This window comes from Rhamphochromis sp. 'chilingali' (assembly GCF_963969265.1).
Source record: "Rhamphochromis sp. 'chilingali' genome assembly, chromosome: 1".
Lineage (NCBI taxonomy): Eukaryota > Metazoa > Chordata > Actinopteri > Cichliformes > Cichlidae > Rhamphochromis > Rhamphochromis sp. 'chilingali'.
Window position 1 is genome coordinate 9592752 of NC_137929.1, and position 18680 is coordinate 9611431.

General features: G+C 39.6%; 2 protein-coding genes across 3 annotated transcripts in view; one reads left to right on the forward strand and one right to left on the reverse strand.

The window, feature by feature from the left end:
* Positions 1-18680, forward strand: part of LOC308403400 (NACHT, LRR and PYD domains-containing protein 12-like) — a 309314-nt gene that overhangs the window by 130552 nt on the left and 160082 nt on the right. The window lies entirely within an intron of this gene.
* LOC308403657 (uncharacterized protein) overlaps positions 1-18680 on the reverse strand; it is a 28652-nt gene that overhangs the window by 4090 nt on the left and 5882 nt on the right. The window contains exons 2-3 of one of the 2 annotated variants that reach the window (XM_080893279.1): positions 12421-12647; positions 354-455 (exon numbers count right to left, since the gene is read on the reverse strand). In XM_080893279.1, coding sequence (XP_080749405.1) covers positions 354-455; positions 12421-12480 — 162 coding nt within the window. In that variant the 5' untranslated portion in view covers positions 12481-12647. The remainder of the gene's footprint in view (positions 1-353; positions 456-12420; positions 12648-18680) is intronic. The other variant, XM_080893280.1, reaches the window with a different exon arrangement.

Here is an 18680-nt window from a genome sequence, read left to right on the forward strand (position 1 = left end):
AAACACTTCGTAGGTGTGTTACCATCGCCTTCTGGTGATATTATTACATAACAATGATGCGCTACAATCAGAGTTGTAATTAAAATTACATATTGAAGAAATACTGATCAGTGGAGAAAATATTTTACTCATAAAAAATTGTGAGTTTAACTGATGATATGGTTTCAATGTGTGTAGATAGAATATAGTCTTTGTATTTTCTTGTAACTTCTGGGGTTTTCGATTTTGAATATCGATTATGTACATATGGATGAGCCAAGGGTGGAAAAGATAAAGCTGCTGTTAAGAGCTTTTTAAAAAATAACCAGCTGTGCACACAGCTTCAAAAAGTGTAACTGTGATATTTTTCTCACCTTTTGTGTTGAAGACATTGTTTCCTCTGTAGTGGCTAAGCTGAGTCCAAATGGCTGAAATTTTCCTCTGTTGCTCCACCAGACTCTTCTCCTGTTACTCAGCTAGGACACAAAACGTATATATCAGGGCTCTAGACTAACTTTTTTATTATTAGGAATTAATAGGCAAGTTGTATTTTTGAGAAATAATTTTATTATTGAACAACAACCATGTTCTCAATGAACCCAAAAAACTCATTAATATCAAAGCTGAATGTTTTTGGAAGCAGTTTTTAGTTTGCTTTTAGTTTTAGCTATTTTAGGGGGATATCTGTGTGTGCAGGTGACTATTACTGTGCATAATTCAAGTCAAGTCAAGTCAAGTCAACTTTAATTGTCAATTCTGCCACATGTACAGGACATACAGAGAATAGAAATTGCGTTACTCTCAAACCCTAGTGATTAGAAAAATGCAAATAAAATAATTAAAAAGTAAAGTTTAAATAAATACAATACAATTTTACGTATAACAAAAAAAGCTATGCAATATACAATATACAATATACAATATTCAAGTAAGGAGGCATAGTGGTGCAAAATAGGCAAATAGTGCAAATGGAGATTTAGTAGTATATGGTAAGAGATAGTGTAACAACAGAGTCTTATGAGGTAATGGCAGTCCAATGCTCCACAAAGTGACTGGAGCAGGCCAGTGAGTGCGTCAGAGAGTGAGTGTGTGTGTGTGACAGAGTTCAGTGAGACCGTGGTGGAGAAGAGGGGAGAGGGGGGCAGAATCGGGAGGGAGTTAAGCTTCCTGACAGCCTGATGGATGAAGCTGTCCTTCAGTCTGCTGGTCCTGGCCTGGAGACTCCGCAGTCTCCTCCCTGACGGCAGCAGCTTGAAGAAGCTTTGCATTGGGTGCGTGGGATCAGCCGCTATGCAAAGGGCTTTTTTAGTGAGACGGGTGCTGTAAATGTCCTGGAGGGAGGGGAGAGAGACACCAATGATCCTCTCTGCAGCCCTCACTATGCGTTGGAGGGTTCTATGACAGGACGCATTGCAGGCTCCAAACCACACAGTGATGCAGCTCGACAGGATGCTCTCGATGGTGCCTCTGTAGAAAGTGTACATGATGGGGGCTGGTGCTCCTGCTCTTCTTAGTTTGCGGAGAAAGAAGAGACGCTGCTGTGATTTCTTGGCCAGTGCTGTGGTGTTGTTCGTTAGTTATTAGGCAACTTAACAAAAAACAAATATATACCCATTTTAATTATTTATTTTTACCAGTGAAACCAATATAACATCTCCACATTCACAAATATACATTTCTGACATTCAAAAACAAAACAAAAACAAATCAGCGACCAATATAGCCACCTTTCTTTGCAAGGACACTCAAAAGCCTGCCATCCATGGATTCTGTCAGTGTTTTGATCTGTTCACCATCAACATTGCGTGCAGCAGCAACCACAGCCTCCCAGACACTGTTCAGAGAGGTGTACTGTTTTCCCTCCTTGTAAATCTCACATTTGATGATGGACCACAGGTTCTCAATGGGGTTCAGATCAGGTGAACAAGGAGGCCATGTCATTAGTTTTTCTTCTTTTATACCCTTTCTTGCCAGCCACGCTGTGGAGTACTTGGACGCGTGTGATGGAGCATTGTCCTGCATGAAAATCATGTTTTTCTTGAAGGATGCAGACTTCTTCCTGTACCACTGCTTGAAGAAGGTGTCTTCCAGAAACTGGCAGTAGGACTGGGAGTTGAGCTTGACTCCATCCTCAACCCGAAAAGGCCCCACAAGCTCATCTTTGATGATACTAGGCCAAACCAGTACTCCACCTCCACCTTGCTGTAGTCTGAGTCGGACTGGAGCTCTCTGCCCTTTACCAATCCAGCCACGGGCCCATCCATCTGGCCCATCAAGACTCACTCTCATTTCATCAGTCCATAAAACCTTAGAAAAATCAGTCTTGAGATATTTCTTGGCCCAGTCTTGATGTTTCAGCTTGTGTGTCTTGTTCAGTGGTGGTCGTCTTTCAGCCTTTCTTACCTTGGCCATGTCTCTGAGTATTGCACACCTTGTGCTTTTGGGCACTCCAGTGATGTTGCAGCTCTGAAATATGGCCAAACTGGTGGCAAGTGGCATCTTGGCAGCTGCACGCTTGACTTTTCTCAGTTCATGGGCAGTTATTTTGCGCCTTGGTTTTTCCACACACTTCTTGCGACCCTGTTGACTATTTTGAATGAAACGCTTGATTGTTCGATGATCACGCTTCAGAAGCTTTGCAATTTTGAGACTGCTGCATCCCTCTGCAAGATATCTCACTATTTTTGACTTTTCTGAGCCTGTCAAGTCCTTCTTTTGACCCATTTTGCCAAAGGAAAGGACGTTGCCTAATAATTATGCACACCTGATATAGGGTGTTAATGTCATTAGACCACACCCCTTCTCACTACAGAGATGCACATCACCTAATATGCTTAATTGGTAGTAGGCTTTCGAGCCTAAACAGCTTGGAGTAAGACAACATGCATGAAGAGGATGATGTGGACAAAATACTCATTTGCCTAATAATTCTGCACTCCCTGTAATGTGTTTTCTGTATACACTGTGCTTTTTCAGCATTCAAAGATTGATGGCACCGTGTCAGAGCACTGGCTATGAATTTCAGACGGATCAGGCCTTAACTTAACAAAAGGTTATCAATAGTTCTTTTAATCTTTTCTTATTAACCAGAGCTACATCCACTTCTGTCAGGCCTAGGCTACTCACTAGGGCTGGGTATCATCACTGATTTCTACAATCCATTCGATTCCGGTTCTCAAAGTCCTGATTCGATTCAACTTAGCCTCAGACAGTCAGAAATATTATAATTCTGATCATTTATCAGTACTGACACATGTGAGACTTCATCAGAATTGTGAACATCACAGCAGATGCCTTTGTGTGAAAGTAACTGAGAACAAAACACAGAAAAACATGAAGGAGACTGGCCTGACTTTTTATAGCAGATAACCTTAAAAACATTCTGCAATCTTATGAATAATTTTAAAAAGTTTAAATTTGTTCAGTATTGAACAGCAGAAAAATTAGGCTTTCTTGTCCGAGGTCATTTAAGTGAAAAAAAGTAAAGAAAAAGACTGGCTGACAGCGCTGTAAACAACGGTAGACTGGTGGGTGATAAGCGAATGAATAATGCAGAAAACAGAGATTTGAGACGGGAAACTGTTCTTGAAGTACAGAGAGAGAGAGAGCTGTGCATGAAGTGTGATTTTTACCGTGGTGGAAAAAAAGAGGCAAAACTCATGACAACATTGATCATATGTCAAGCGCAGTTTGCTGCTTCTTTTGCTGCTGGTTTGGTGAATTTTGGTTGGAGAGAGACAAAACCTGCAGCTCAGAATCTGTGTGCAATCCGTGTACCTCATTTGCGGTGTGGTGGTTGTAGTTCATTTGCTGTGTGGTGGTTGTTGAAATAGTTCTGTGAGCTTTAACCTGAGAATCTGGTGTTTCTGGTAAAACACAGTTATATTTAAAAGTCAATTCAGGATTTAATGAATCGATATCACTTTATTCAAACTACTCACCTGCACTTTCAACTGGACCACGGCCAATCAGAGAGGTTCTGCCCCTGACTATCTCTGATTGGTTTATGCCACAATAGGGGAATAATGTGTGTCTGTTGTTGACCACACGGAGAGTTGCAGAGATTTTTTATTTATTTTTATTGTTTTTACCCGAACAGTTGGTCGCACCGGTGTAACCAAATATTTTTTTTAGTTGCACCACAAAGAAATTTGGTCACACTCTAGAGCCCTGTATATATATGTATTTTATCCCTGACAAAAAGAAGCAGAGCAGATAAACTACACTCCTCAGTGACAACAATACCTGAAGCTTCAAGGTGAAACCTCAGTACCAACTACAAAAAGAAAGTCATCAGGTGTATTCAAGAACTTGAAAGGGAAGAAGCCACTGACTGCCCTGCACATCACCGCCTTTACCCAGGGAATGCTACGCCCTGTATATATGGACTTCCATAGTTCCACAAAGGAGTCCCGCTCAGACTCATTGGTAGCAATATAAACTCAGCCACCTACAACATTTCCAAGCACCTCATTACCATCCTAATGAGGTTTTTTAAAAAAACATTTCAAAAATCACTTTGTTAATGTGGAATTCAAAAATGACTTTACAAATGCAGAATTTATTCTACAATTCATTATCTAAGCACAAAATTCTGTTTTTGGAAGTGTGTGGCTATTGTATTCCTGCCTTTTAGGGGGAGCAAAAATCAGATAGGAAGTGGCACACATCATGAGGGGGTACCTGTTAACAACACACAGTGTGGTTGGCTGGGTCAACTTGCATGAATTTAGTTGTGCCTGACTAAGATAGAGATTTTCTTTTTTAGATGTTTCTGAATCAAGAAAGTGTAGAAAACAGTTTTGTTTGGGGGGAAAAAAGGGGGGGGATAATTAAAATGACATACATGAGCACAAAACGTATTAATCCTACTAACACATACACACATGCAATGAAGCTCATGAAGACCAGATGATTTTAAGCATGTTTTTCTAAATTTAATCATCTTGCTCGGTTCACTTAGTGCAGGGGTCTCAAACTCAAATGAGCCATGGTCCACTTCTAGCTTAATTGGAGGGCCACTTTAGTGTCCAAGTAGTACAACAAACAAACAAACACGAAAACACCCACAAAATGTACAACCCATTCCTAAAATGTAGTGTTTTGTTTGTTTTATTTAATTCCAAATATTGTGTAACAAGACAAAATTGCAAACATGAGCACAATTTTTTTCTCACTCTTAACTATCTGAAGCCTTTAAGTTTCATTTGTCATATGCAAGTTAGCACAGGAACTTGAAAGGGAAGAAGCCACTGACTCACAGGGTAGGGCTGGGCGATATGGCCTAAAATTCAAATCGCGATATAATTTGAAGCATGTGCGGTAACGATATATATCACGATATATTCTTTTCTTCTTTATAACGTATTTTCCACACTTTAAGGCACACTTAAAATCCTTTAATTTTCTCAAAAATCGAGAGTGTGCCTTATGTATGAATTCTTGTTGTGCTTACTGACCTCGAACCGATTTTGGCTGCAGAAATCTGTTAAAAATGTTTTAGTACAACTTTGGTAAGCCCCACCGCTTGATGGATTGTCAGAGCATTACGGCTGCCGTAGTGAGGAGCTTCGCAGAGTAATCTGGGTCCAAAACTCCGTCCAATTTAGGTCCCAAAGTCAAACGAACACTAAGAGTTAAAAACAGTCTAAATTATTTCATCTTTAATTAAATCATCAGCGTTGCTGCTTTATCGAGTGTAACATCTCTGAATCCATGAAAACAAAATTTATTAAATTTAACGGAGTTAGAAGTTAACAGGAAGTTAGCTCGCTAGTTTCCACCTAAACATGACATACCATGTTCTGACTGAGAGATTTTTGTAACTAATTAAAACGTACAGCTCTGCTATCACTTCCAACATAAATGAAGACAGAAAACTAAACAGCAGTGGCGTTTGTAGGGTTACTGAAGTTGGACTACCTGGTATATAATGTGCTACGTGATTGCTAGCGACACAGCTATGTTAGCATAACATTAGCACAGTGAAGCTGGAGGATGAACGCCAACTTTTTTTTCACTCGATAAAAGTTAACGTGACGGATTCTGGTGGTTAGGGACAAATGATATCACATAGCAGGATGCTGTACACGGGCCAAACTGCAGTCAGGAGAACAACTGAGATTATTCATCCGCAATATGAGGTTAGTTATTAATATACTGCAACAACATGGGAATAGAACAGCTGTGAGAGAATTCAACATTAATGAATCAATGTTATGGAAGTGGAGGAAGCGCAGTTTTTGGCTTTCCCCATATTTCAAAAGTGCTACGACTGTTGCCCGGCATAATTTGCAGACGATAATGGTTGTAGCTGCTGCGATGCTTTCGACCAAAACAAGCTCAGCTTGATGCCATCATCAACATGCGCTATCGCGATATAGTCAAAATCTCTATCGTTGGCCAAATTTATATCGTTTCTATCGTATATATCACCCACCCCTAGCACAGGGTCAACATTGTAATGAAATGTATTTGGCGAGCAGATGACAGTCACTCAGCAGTGCAGTACAGTAATTTCATTGAACTACCAAATAAACAACTCTTTCTGGCCAGACATGCGGCAGCACTTTTGCTACAATTTTGTTTGTATTTAACAAAATAAAACTGCAGGGATAAGCGTACACATTAGTTTTCAACTGTAAGTGAAAACTGTTTTCTTTCCAAAAAAATCTCTCAATGAACTAACACAGCCAATCCCTCAACATGTTTGCACTCTCTTGTTACCTCGGCCAGGTCTGCGGCTCCTAACTGTGGTAAGGAGATCTCGGGCTAATACGTTTGGTTCCGTGTCGGGCTCGTAGCCGGGAACTAACTTTATTGTCTGGGGCTGTGTTCCAATTATTAAGAGACTGCACGCTTGAAGCACGCATTTTCAGCCCTATTAATTCACAGTGACACGACGACGGCTGTCCCAATCTGAGGTGTATACCAAATGCGTACTCAAAATGAACCGTCGATTTTCCCCAAATATCAATATCGTGGTCCGGCGCACGCTTTGTGGTCCCATGCTTCCCGCAAATCATAGCGTGGCGGTGGGTGTGGATAATTTTGCCGCAAAATAGAGATTGAAAATGTGACGTCATTCAGGGGTAAAACCGCAAAGGATTCTGGGAATGAGTGGCAAGCGGTACTAGCGCAAGGAGGCTTTCACATGAAAACAGTCACACAGCGATAAAAATAAACACCAAAAATGGTAAGAAGCTGTTGTATTATTAACTGCAATAGCCGGTCGCATGACAGACACGAGAAGCCGACAAGTAAAGAGATCGGTTGTTATCGGATTACGTCGTGGAAGAGAAATTGTTTAAGCCATGTTTCCGAAGTAACAAAGAGCTGACGGATGGCCTTGATTGCAGACCAAATATAACGTTTCAGAACACTCCAGCTCACATGTTAGTCTGCTCCAAGCATTTCCACAAAGGTAAGTCTTCTGTTGTAGTTATTACGTAATTTATAATAACATAATTGTTGATGTAGGTTACAAATAAGTCTTATATTGATTTGAATTGAATTTGTTGCACTCTGCTGCTTTATGGGCTAATGTTTGTTGTGTTTTGTAGGAAAACCAGCCTACAAAATGCAGGAATGCGACCCAGGCTGGACACCCTCTATCAACCTGGGTCATACAGAGTTTAAAGCTGCTACCACAGCAAGATTTGATCAGTTAAGAGCAGTGTTGGGAATAACGCGTTATTAAGTAACGCGTTACAGTAACTACATTATTATTGTGGTAACGAGCACGGTAACTAGTTATTATGCCAAAATCAGGAACGCGTTAGTCGCTACTGGGATTTAGATAGGGTCGTTACTCGTTACTTTGTGTGGTGGCTATCGCGGAGCTTCCACAGATTCAGTAACATTAGCAAGTGGTGGAGGCCAGCAGGTGGATGAAGGAAAAGGGAGGCAAGAGGAGAGACCCGAAGCAGCCGCCGGTCCGAGTGTGAACTGAACTTCAGGTAAGAAGTTATGGCCTGCAGTCTCTCTGGGTCAGATATAAACCAAGTTTAGGTGGAGTTTATTTTCGTTGTGCTGACTTTTTCCGTACTGCGTGCTAGCTAGCATGACGGAGTTTCTATACAGCTGGGTGGGTGCTATGAAGTTAATGATGTTGCACTTTATTTTGTTCATAAGTTATTAGAGTTGCCAACCGTCCCATCTGGTATTCAGAGAAAATATTACGCGTTTCTTATTGAGGTGAAAAGGAACAGTTTGTCCTGTAATTAAGCTACAAAGACAAAGGCACAAAGCTGGAGTTATTCTGTGTCTTTGCTGCACAGCTGCCTCTCCTCTCATTCTCCCCCCTCCCTCTCCCGTTTCTACTTCAATCATGAAAACTGATCAGTGATCAGCTGATCGGCTCTCTTGTTTGTTTATTGCCCACTTTGCGCCGAAAGAGGAAACCAGAGGATATCGCGCTTGTGATGGCATGTCACACATGGTAAGCTCCACACCTCACCATCCGCTGTTCACTTTAGTTTAATTAACAGTCACTACTTTAAAATATTCTATTTATTGTTCAATATCGTTTCTTTATTAAATGTATTCATTTTTCCATCACACCTTCCAATGTTTATATGGCGTGCACACATATTAACCTTGCAAGGTCAAAGTTCTGTTTTATGTTATATTAATACATCTTTCTTTGTTTGAGTTACCTGGGGGTTGGTGTCTCCTCCTGTCTGGCAAAAGGTGTGGCAAAGGGCTGGGAGACCTGAAGTACTACTGACAGCCTAATTGGATTGCACCACATGCTTCATTGCCTGGGGGGTGTTTCACGTTTGTTTAAATGTTTTGTATTAGTTGGTTATATGGCAGCTATTTTGTTTTCCCCCGTGTGTGTCATTTGGTTTAGCTAAACCAGTATTTAAGTCCCCCTGTGTGTCATTTCAGCAGGTCAGTTTGTCATATGTTTGTTTGAGGTTCTGTTAATTATTATCTTGAGTTTAGTCTATTGAGTTGACCTCTTTTATTGGTCTGCCTGTTTAAGTTTTGGCTTTGTTAAATATATTTTCATATTTTTGGGTCAATAAAACTCATTTTTTGAATTAAAACCACCTGTGTCCTTTATGCTTTACTGCTTGGTCCCTGACAATTGGTGGCAGCAGTGGGATCATCCAGTATTGGACACAGGTCTTTTTTTCTTTTTTTTCTTTCTTCTGTTTTTCCCCATGAGGAAGAAGAATGCATCGTGGTGGCAAGAATGAAAAGAAAAAGGGATCTGCTCAGCAAACCTGCGAAGAAGAGGAAAATGGAGCCTCAGGAGTCACTGAAGTTGTGGAGAGAGTGGAAAAGGAGCCTACTTTGTCTGATCTAGTCAATATGCTACATGCTCACATGGAACAACAGGATGTCCGGGATGCAAAACAGAGTGAGTTAAATGCACGACAAGAACAGCGATTTAAAGCCTTTCAACATCAGTTTAGACTTCTGCAGTCAGAAATCCAAGTCAGAACATCACCATCAGATTCTGCAGAAGCTCGCTCTGAATCATTAGAGTTTGATATTCATCCTTCTTCCTCTGCTCAGCAGGCCCAGGCTGAACCAGTTATGACTAATTCCAATCCAGCCATTTCACCAGCATTTCAGTTTCCCCTACAAATAGAGGGCAGATTGGAAAGATTAACTGAAGCTGATGATATTGAACATTTCCTGATCACATTTGAACGTATGGCTACAGCTTATCGATGGCAGAAATCAGATTGGGTTTTTCATTTGATACCCTTGCTTACTGGTAAAGCTAGAGGTGCCTATGTTCACATGGACATTGATGATTCATTAGACTATGATAAAGTGAAATCAGCTATTCTGTCAAAATATGACATTAACCCAGAAACATATAGGCAAAGATTCAGATCCCTGGACGTTCAACCAGATGAAAGCCCTCGCGAGCTATATGCGAGACTGAAGGAGCTTTATGGGAAATGGATCCAGCCGAAGGGTAAAACTATTCATGACATTGGTGAAACTATAATGTTGGAGCAGTTTCTCAGAATGTTATCTCCTGAGCTTCAGGTTTGGATCAGAGAACACAACCCTGGTTCAGCAATGGAAGCGGCTCGGTTAGCTGATGTTTTTGTTGCTGCCAGAAAGAAGGGGCAAGCATGGAGCCATAATGCATGGAAGGCATCGAGGGACACCCGGAAGATACCTCAGCAAAACCATCTGGATTCAGCAAATACAAGCACCAGTAAGACCTCTCAGTCTACCACTAGACCACCAAAGGCCTCTGGTAAGAAGCTCATTTGTTATCTTTGTGGATTAGAGGGCCATACAAAACCTATGTGCCCAAGAAATTCTGCTAAAATGGTGCAAATGTGCTTTGCCCCTCGTTCTAATGCTGATCCTGAGCAGGAGAGTGACAAATCCATCAAAATGAGTCAGATTGAAGTGAATGGGGTTCTACTGGATCTCAGTGCAGCATTTGATACAGTTGACCACAACATATTACTCAAACGACTGGAGAACTGGACAGGTCTTTCAGGAACTGTACTAAACTGGTTCAAAACATACTTAGAAAACAGGAAATACTTTGTATCAATAGGTAACTTCACATCTGAGCAGACAAGTATCACATGTGGAGTTCCCCAAGGTTCCATCTTGGGACCCCTTCTGTTTAACATTTACATGCTCCCACTGGCACAGATTATAAACAACAACAAAATAAACTATCACAGCTATGCAGATGACACACAAATATATATCACAATGTCACCAGGAGACCAAGGCCCTGTGCAGGCTCTTGGTAAATGCATTGAGGAAATCAATGACTGGTTGTGCCACAATTTTCTCCAGCTAAACAAAACCAAAACTGAGGTAATAGTCTTTGGCGCCAAAGAAAAACGATTACAGGTCACCAGAGAACTTCAATCTATACATCTAAAAACCACAAACCAGGCGAGAAATTTGGGTGTAGTGATGGATGCAGACCTAAACTTAGAAAAACACATTAAGACAATAACAAAGTCAGCTTACTATCACCTCAAGAATATATCAAGGATAAAAGATCTGATGTCTAAACAGGACCTGGAAAAACTAGTCCATGCATTCATCTTTAGTAGGCTTGATTACTGTAACAGCATCTTTACAGGTCTACCTAAAAAAATCAGTCAGACAACTACAGCTCATTCAGAACTCTGCTGCTCGAGTCCTCACTAAGACCAAAAAAGTGGACCACATCAGTCCAGCTCTGAGGTCTTTACACTGGCTGCCTGTCCGTCAGAGGATAGACTTTAAAGTCCTGATGCTGGTCTATAAAGCTCTGAATGGTTTAGGACCAAAATACATCAATGACCTCCTGACCCAGTATGAACCTTCCAGATCCCTCAGGTCATCTGGATCCGGTCTTTTATCAGTTCCCAGAGTCAGAACCAGACACGGAGAAGCTGCATTCAGCTTTTATGCTCCTTATATCTTGAACAAACTCCCAGAAAGCCTCAGATCAGCTGAAACACTCAGTTTATTTAAATCCAGGTTGAAGACTCACCTATTCTCAGCTGCATTTGAATAAAGCACCAAATCCACACTTTTAAGCTTAAATTTCAAAACTTACATTTAACTACTGATTTTATCTACTGTTCTGATTTTATCTGTTTTGATTTTATATACTGTTTTGTTTGTTTGTTTGTTAATTAGTTAGTTAGTTTATTTGCTTGTTTTAATCAATTTTAAATCATGCTTTTTATTTGTTTTTGTTTCTAATGTCTCTGTAAAGCACTTTGAATCACCTTGTTGTTGAATTGTGCTATACAAATAAACTTGCCTACTCAATGCCCTTCTTGACTCTGGCAGTTCTCGGTCTCTTATTCACTCAGATTTTGCCCCACCTAATATTGTTCGCACCAGTGATACAATTTCAATCTGTTGTGTCCATGGAGATGAGAAAAGATATCCGACAGCTGACATCTACATTAAAGTTCAGGACCAGATGTATCTGCTGAATGTGGGTGTTGTGAACAGTTTGCCTTACTCTGCCGTGTTAGGGCGTGACCTTCCTGTGCTTTTTGATTTGTTGGAGTCTGAGCAGACTGAGGAGTGTTATGTAGCTGTTACCAGAGCTCAGGCTAAGCAAGTCAATACCCACTCTGAGACCCTGAGTGCCCTGCCTTTTTTTAATGAGGAGTTTGAGACAACTGTGGTGAAGCCACGGAAGACCCGCAGACAAAGAAGGCAGGAGAAATTCAAATTTTCACCTGTGGTTACACTAACAGACGCTGAGCCAACACCGTCACCCCTAGGGTTTAATATTCCAACTGAAATTGCTGAACTCCAAAAATCTGATCAATCTTTAATATCTCTTTTCCGGAAGGCCAAAGAAAAGGAACCTGGAGTGGAGCAGGTTCTTAACAGTGAGTACATCTTGCAAAATGTCATTCTGTATCGTCAGCAGGGGTCGGTGCTGCAGCTGGTGGTTCCCCAGAAGGTTAGAAACGCCATTCTCACCTTAGGGCATTCTATTCCGTGGGCTGGCCACCTTGGTAAACACAAGACCACAGCTCGCATCAAACATCATTTCTACTGGCCCGGTCTTAGCAAAGATGTGGCTCGGTTTTGTAAAAGTTGCCCACAGTGGCAGATAACATCTGCTAAAATCCCCCATAGAGCTCCACTCCAACCTCTCCCTGTCATCGGCACTCCTTTTGAGCGTCTTGGAATGGATATTGTAGGGCCTGTTGAGAGGAGCAAAGCAGGAAATCGTTACATGCTTGTTGTAACAGATTATGCCACAAAATATCCTGAGGTGTTCCCTTTAAAATCTATAAAGGCCAGGCCCATTTTGTTTAGTGCAGTTCTTTGCAAGAGTTGGGTTTCCACGAGAAATACTAACTGATCAAGGCACTAACTTCATGTCTACTTTGTTAAAGCAAGTTTATCAGTTGTTGGGTATCCGGAGTCTGAGAACTTCACCATACCACCCTCAAACTGATGGGCTGACAGAACGGTTTAACCAGACATTGAAACAGATGCTCAGGAAGTTTGTCAACGACAGTGGTAACGATTGGGATCAATGGCTGCCATATCTACTCTTTGCTTATAGAGAAGTCCCCCAAGCCTCCACAGGTTTTTCACCTTTTGAGCTGTTGTATGGTTATGAGGTTCGCGGCCCTCTAACTCTGTTAAAGGAGATCTGGGAGGGAGACAAGGTGGAGGAGGGACCCAAGAACATTTTGTCTTATGTCATTCATATGAGAGAACGGTTGGAGAAAATGAGTGAACTTGCTCAATCACATATGGTGGAGGCCCAGCAGCAGCAGAAGTCTTGGTATGATAAATCTACTCGTCAGTGTGCATTTGAGCCAGGACAAAAGGTGCTCGTGCTCCTCCCCAGTGACAACAACAAATTGTTGGCAAAGTGGCAGGGGCCATTTGAAGTCATGAGGAAGCTGGGACCCACCACATATGAGGTGTCCACCCCAGGGCAGTTGCGCTCCAGCAAGGTCTTGCATATAAACCTTCTGAAGGAGTGGGTGGAGCGTACCAGGCAAGGAGAACCTTACTGCTGACTATCTCTCTCGCTGTTCCAGCGAGAGCTCTGAAGAGGGGAGGTGTGTGATGGCATGCCACACATGGTAAGCTCCACACCTCACCACCCGCTGTTCACTTTAGTTTAATTAACAGTCACTACTTTAAAATATTCTATTTATTGTTCAATATTGTTTCTTTATTAAATATATTCATTTTTCCATCACACCTTCCAATGTTTATATGGCGTGCACACATAGTAACCTTGCAAGGTCAAAGTTCTGTTTTATGTTATATTAATACATCTTTCTTTGTTTGAGTTACCTGGGGGTTGGTGTCTCCTCCTGTCTGGCAAAAGGTGTGGCAAAGGGCTGGGAGACCTGAAGTACTACTGACAGCCTAATTGGATTGCACCACATGCTTCATTGCCTGGGGGGTGTTTCACGTTTGTTTAAATGTTTTGTATTAGTTGGTTATATGGCAGCCATTTTGTTTTCCCCCGTGTGTGTCATTTGGTTTAGCTAAACCAGTATTTAAGTCCCCTGTGTGTCATTTCAGCAGGTCAGTTTGTCATATGTTTGTTTGAGGTTCTGTTAATTATTATCTTGAGTTTAGTCTATTGAGTTGACCTCTTTTATTGGTCTGCCTGTTTAAGTTTTGGCTTTGTTAAATATATTTTCATATTTTTTGGGTCAATAAAACCCATTTTTTGAATTAAAACCACCTGTGTCCTTTATGCTTTACTGCTTGGTCCCTGACAGCGCTAAACAACAGCAGCACGTTTAAGCTTGATCAGTTGTTGTTAGAATTTATTTAATATTAATTTTTAGTATCAGCTGATGTTGGCTGGAGCCACAGCTGCAAAAAAGCTGCTGGTCATGATATGGTTTGGTTATCTGGTGAGAGGGAAACATGAAGATGATACCAGGAGATGTCCTTACTGGATCATCAGAGCTGAGCAGGTGATGGAGAAACAGGTTTATCTTTTAGGTGACATGAATGAGTTGAAGGGAAATTATGAACTGTTTCTGAGAGACAAATAACACCAGTATCCTTTTTTAGGTAGCTGACAGGTGGTAACTGTGCAGGGGCGGGTCTAGCAAAGTGTTGCCAGGGGTCCATGTAGGGCATTAACAGGGAGAGGGGGGCACAAAGAAGTACAGAAATACTTTTCTTTCTTATTCTCATTTAAAATGTCTAGCTTTAAAAAAATAATTATCTGAATCTTACAACAAACGATTGATAGATTAATGCATATATACCATCAAAACAGTGTACATCACTGTCACAACAGTGTTTATTTTCATTCAAAGGCTTTATGATTTTCCCTACAATGGTGGGCCAGTCTCTAGTCAAAATGCCCGGGCCAATTTTCTGTCCCAGTCCAGCTCTGTATGCAGCTCATGTGCAGTCTGGTGTTACCTACATCTTCCTATTCAGAAGGCAGAATTTCCGAGTTCTGAGTACAATCGAAAGCATCACGACTGCAGTTTTTGTGTTGGATGTAAAAGGCGCACATGACGCTGTGACGTAGGCTGGAATCATGGCAGCAGTCAATGACGGTCCAGGTGTGGGATTTCTCTCGTGGAAATATGCACATTATCTTTTCCTGTCTATTGGTAGGTGGCACAGTGCACTTGTGGCAAGTAAGCAAGCTAGAAGACTGGCAAAGTTATGGAAGCAACACATTAACAAGAGAATTTTGAGTAAAACCAAAGTTACTTTCCCTAGTAACTAGTTACTTTGAAAGTAACACATAACTTGAAGTAACTGAGTTACTTTTGAGAGAACTAACTAGTAATGTAACTAAGTTACTATTTTAAAGTAACTTACCCAACACTGGTTAAGAGACAGCGCAATATCAACACAGCCACGAAACGTCCCGCATATATGTGCCCAAGTGTTGTATTGAATCAATCAAGTGATGAATAACTATTTTCCAGTATGTTGTTTTGATAGGTTTTTTTGGCATTGTTGATTCATTTTTTAACCAATGTAGCTAATAAAGCACAATGGAATACAATTTTGCCTCTTTCTTGTAAGATTCTATAATAGAATTAAATAATAATGGCAGTTATAAATAAAGACAATAAATTGAATGAATTATGAAACACTTATTTTATTTCTATTAGATCTGAAAATTTTGTGTAATACTACAACGTGAAACGACAAATAGATAAAGAAAAAAAATTAACAACAGCTGTGTATGAAGCGGTGTATGAAGAGTCAGATGTGGACAAGGCTTATGATAATTTTCTAGATATTTTTACTATGTGGTACAATAAACATTGTCCTATAAACGAACACATGACAAAGAAAAGAAAAAAAAAGATAAAGTCCTTGGCTCACAAAAGGAATTATAAATGCTTGCAAAAAGAAAAACAATCTGTATAAACAGTTTATCAAAGTAAAAACAAAAGAAGTGGAACAAAGATATAGAGCATATAGAAATAAATTGACTGATATTATAAGAACGAGCAAACAATTTTATTATAGAAGAAGATTATATGAAAATAAAAACAATATTAAAGGAACTTGGGATGTGTTAAACAACTTAATTAAACAAGGATCTTCTGGAACATCATATCCTGAATATTTTACTGATGCAAATGTTGAAAATCACAACATGAGTAATATTGTCGATGGGTTCAATAAATTCTTCATAAATGTTGGCCCTGAACTAGCAGCGAACATCCCGTGTCATAAAAATGAAAATATCAGTAAAATCAAATCCCTTTTCACTGTTCCTCTCAGCTACAAATGAGCAAGAAGTAATAAATATCACATTAAAATGTAAAAGTAAGTCTTCAATGGATTATCATGACATAAATATGTCTGTAGTTAAACAGGTTATTCTGAATATTGCTAGTCCCTTAACATATATCTGTAATTTATCATTTCAGTCCAGTTGTTTTCCAAAAAAATGAAAATTGCGAAAGTAATACCACTATATAAAAGTAATGACAAACACAGTTTTACCAATTATAGGCGTATTTCTCTACTGCCTCAATTCTCAAAAATTCTAGAAAAACTTTTTAATTCAAGATTAGAAAAATTCCTTGAAAAACATCAAATAATAAATGTTGGTCAGTATGGTTTCAGAACGCAAAGAACCACTTCAATGGCGATAATTGAGGCAGTAGAAGAAATTACTAATGCACTGGATAAAAATAAATATGCAGTTGGTAAATTTGTTGATCTCAAAAAGGCCTTCGACACAATCAATCACTCAATTTTATTGGATAAATTGGAAAGATATGGTATTCGAGGGAAAGCTGGTAACTGGTTAAAAAGTTACCTAACGGGTCGGGAACAATATGTTAGCATAGGGCATTACCATTCAGAGAAACTTGGTATTACATGTGGTGTTCCCCAAGGGTCAGTGTTGGGACCAAAACTTTTCAATGTATACATAAATGATATTTTTGATGTTTCTCAAGTACTTATAAGCTCATACTGTTCGCAGATGACACCAACATATTTTTCAGTAGCGATGATTATACTGATCTTGTAATGACCGTAAACAGAGAGCTAAAATTAATTTTAAAAAATGGATGGACATAAATAAAATATCATTAAATATAAATAAAACTAAAGCAATGTTTTTTGGTAATTTAAAATATAATATAGAATTACCAATTGTCATTGAAGGTGTACCAATTGATAATGTGAGTGAAAACAAATTTTTGGGAGTCGTAATTGACAATAAAATTTCATGGAAACCCCACGTCAGACACATAAAAACCAAAATTTCCAGAAGCCTCGCAGTTTTGAACAAAGTGAAACAATTCCTTGATAAAGATGCACTTCGTACTCTGTACTGTACCCTGGTTCTTCCATATCTTACATATTGTGTGGAAGTGTGGGGAAATATGTGGTGTGAAAATCTGGAACAGTCTGAGTTTACAATTGAAACAATGCAAAATATTCATAGATTTAAATTTCTCTACAAACAGTGGGTCTGCTCACAGTATACTCAATGATGGTTTTTAGTGTGCTCTGTAATGTCTTCTCTTACCATTGCTGGTATGGATTCCAAAAAATTAAAAAAAAAAAGTGCGTATGTATGTACATATATGTATATGTATGTGTGTTTGTTACTTGTAGTTATTACCGCCTGTTACCTGTGGTAATGCAATTTATAATTTATATATTCAGTTATGAAGGCTCTAATTGTTGTTTGCGAGCTGCCGTTTAGATGCTTGTATGTGCCCGGGGCTGTTGATGGGTCTGTATGCAATGATAGGCGTAGCTGCGGGAAGTTTATTGTTTTGTTTTTTTTTGTTGATGAGTGAGAATAGGGGTGGGATTTAATAAGTTTTCTTCGTCCCACTCCTTTTTCAGGCAATTTTTGTTTTTTGTTTTGTGCATTTTATGTTCAATATAGGTATTTGTTGTGCCTGAAAATGAACAAATAAATGAAATGAATTAAATGAAATGAAATATTTTAATGATACAAGTTTGCATATGGTAGAATACTGCATGTAATCATTTGTGTTTAGAAGCATATAGTTGGTGACATATTGAAAGAATGTTTCAGACCCCCTAGGATGAGACATTCTAAGGTGTTCTAGCGTCCACCCCCACATCCTGGGAGCATGGGAAGAGGTCGTACCTTGTCTTATTGTTTTACAGTAGGATTAACGTAGCTATGTCAGTTTTAGTCTAAGTGCTTTTTTACATAAACAGGGAGTGCAGAATTATTAGGCAAGTTGTATTTTTGAGGAATAATTTTATTATTGAACAACAACCATGTTCTCAATGAACCCAAAAAACTCATTAATATCAAAGCTGAATGTTTTTGGAAGTAGTTTTTAGTTTGTTTTTAGTTTTAGCTATTTTAGGGGGATATCTGTGTGTGCAGGTGACTATTACTGTGCATAATTATTAGGCAACTTAACAAAAAACAAATATATACCCATTTCAATTATTTATTTTTACCAGTGAAACCAATATAACATCTCCACATTCACAAATATACATTTCTGACATTCAAAAACAAAACAAAAACAAATCAGCGACCAATATAAACACCTTTCTTTGCAAGGACACTCAAAAGCCTGCCATCCATGGATTCTGTCAGTGTTTTGATCTGTTCACCATCAACATTGCGTGCAGCAGCAGACAGAAAGAAAGACGGACGCAACAACATTGTCATCCCCTATGTAGCCAGTGTATCAGAAAAACTCAGGAGGGTTTTCTCCAAGCATGACATCCCGGTGCATTTCAGACCCAGCAAC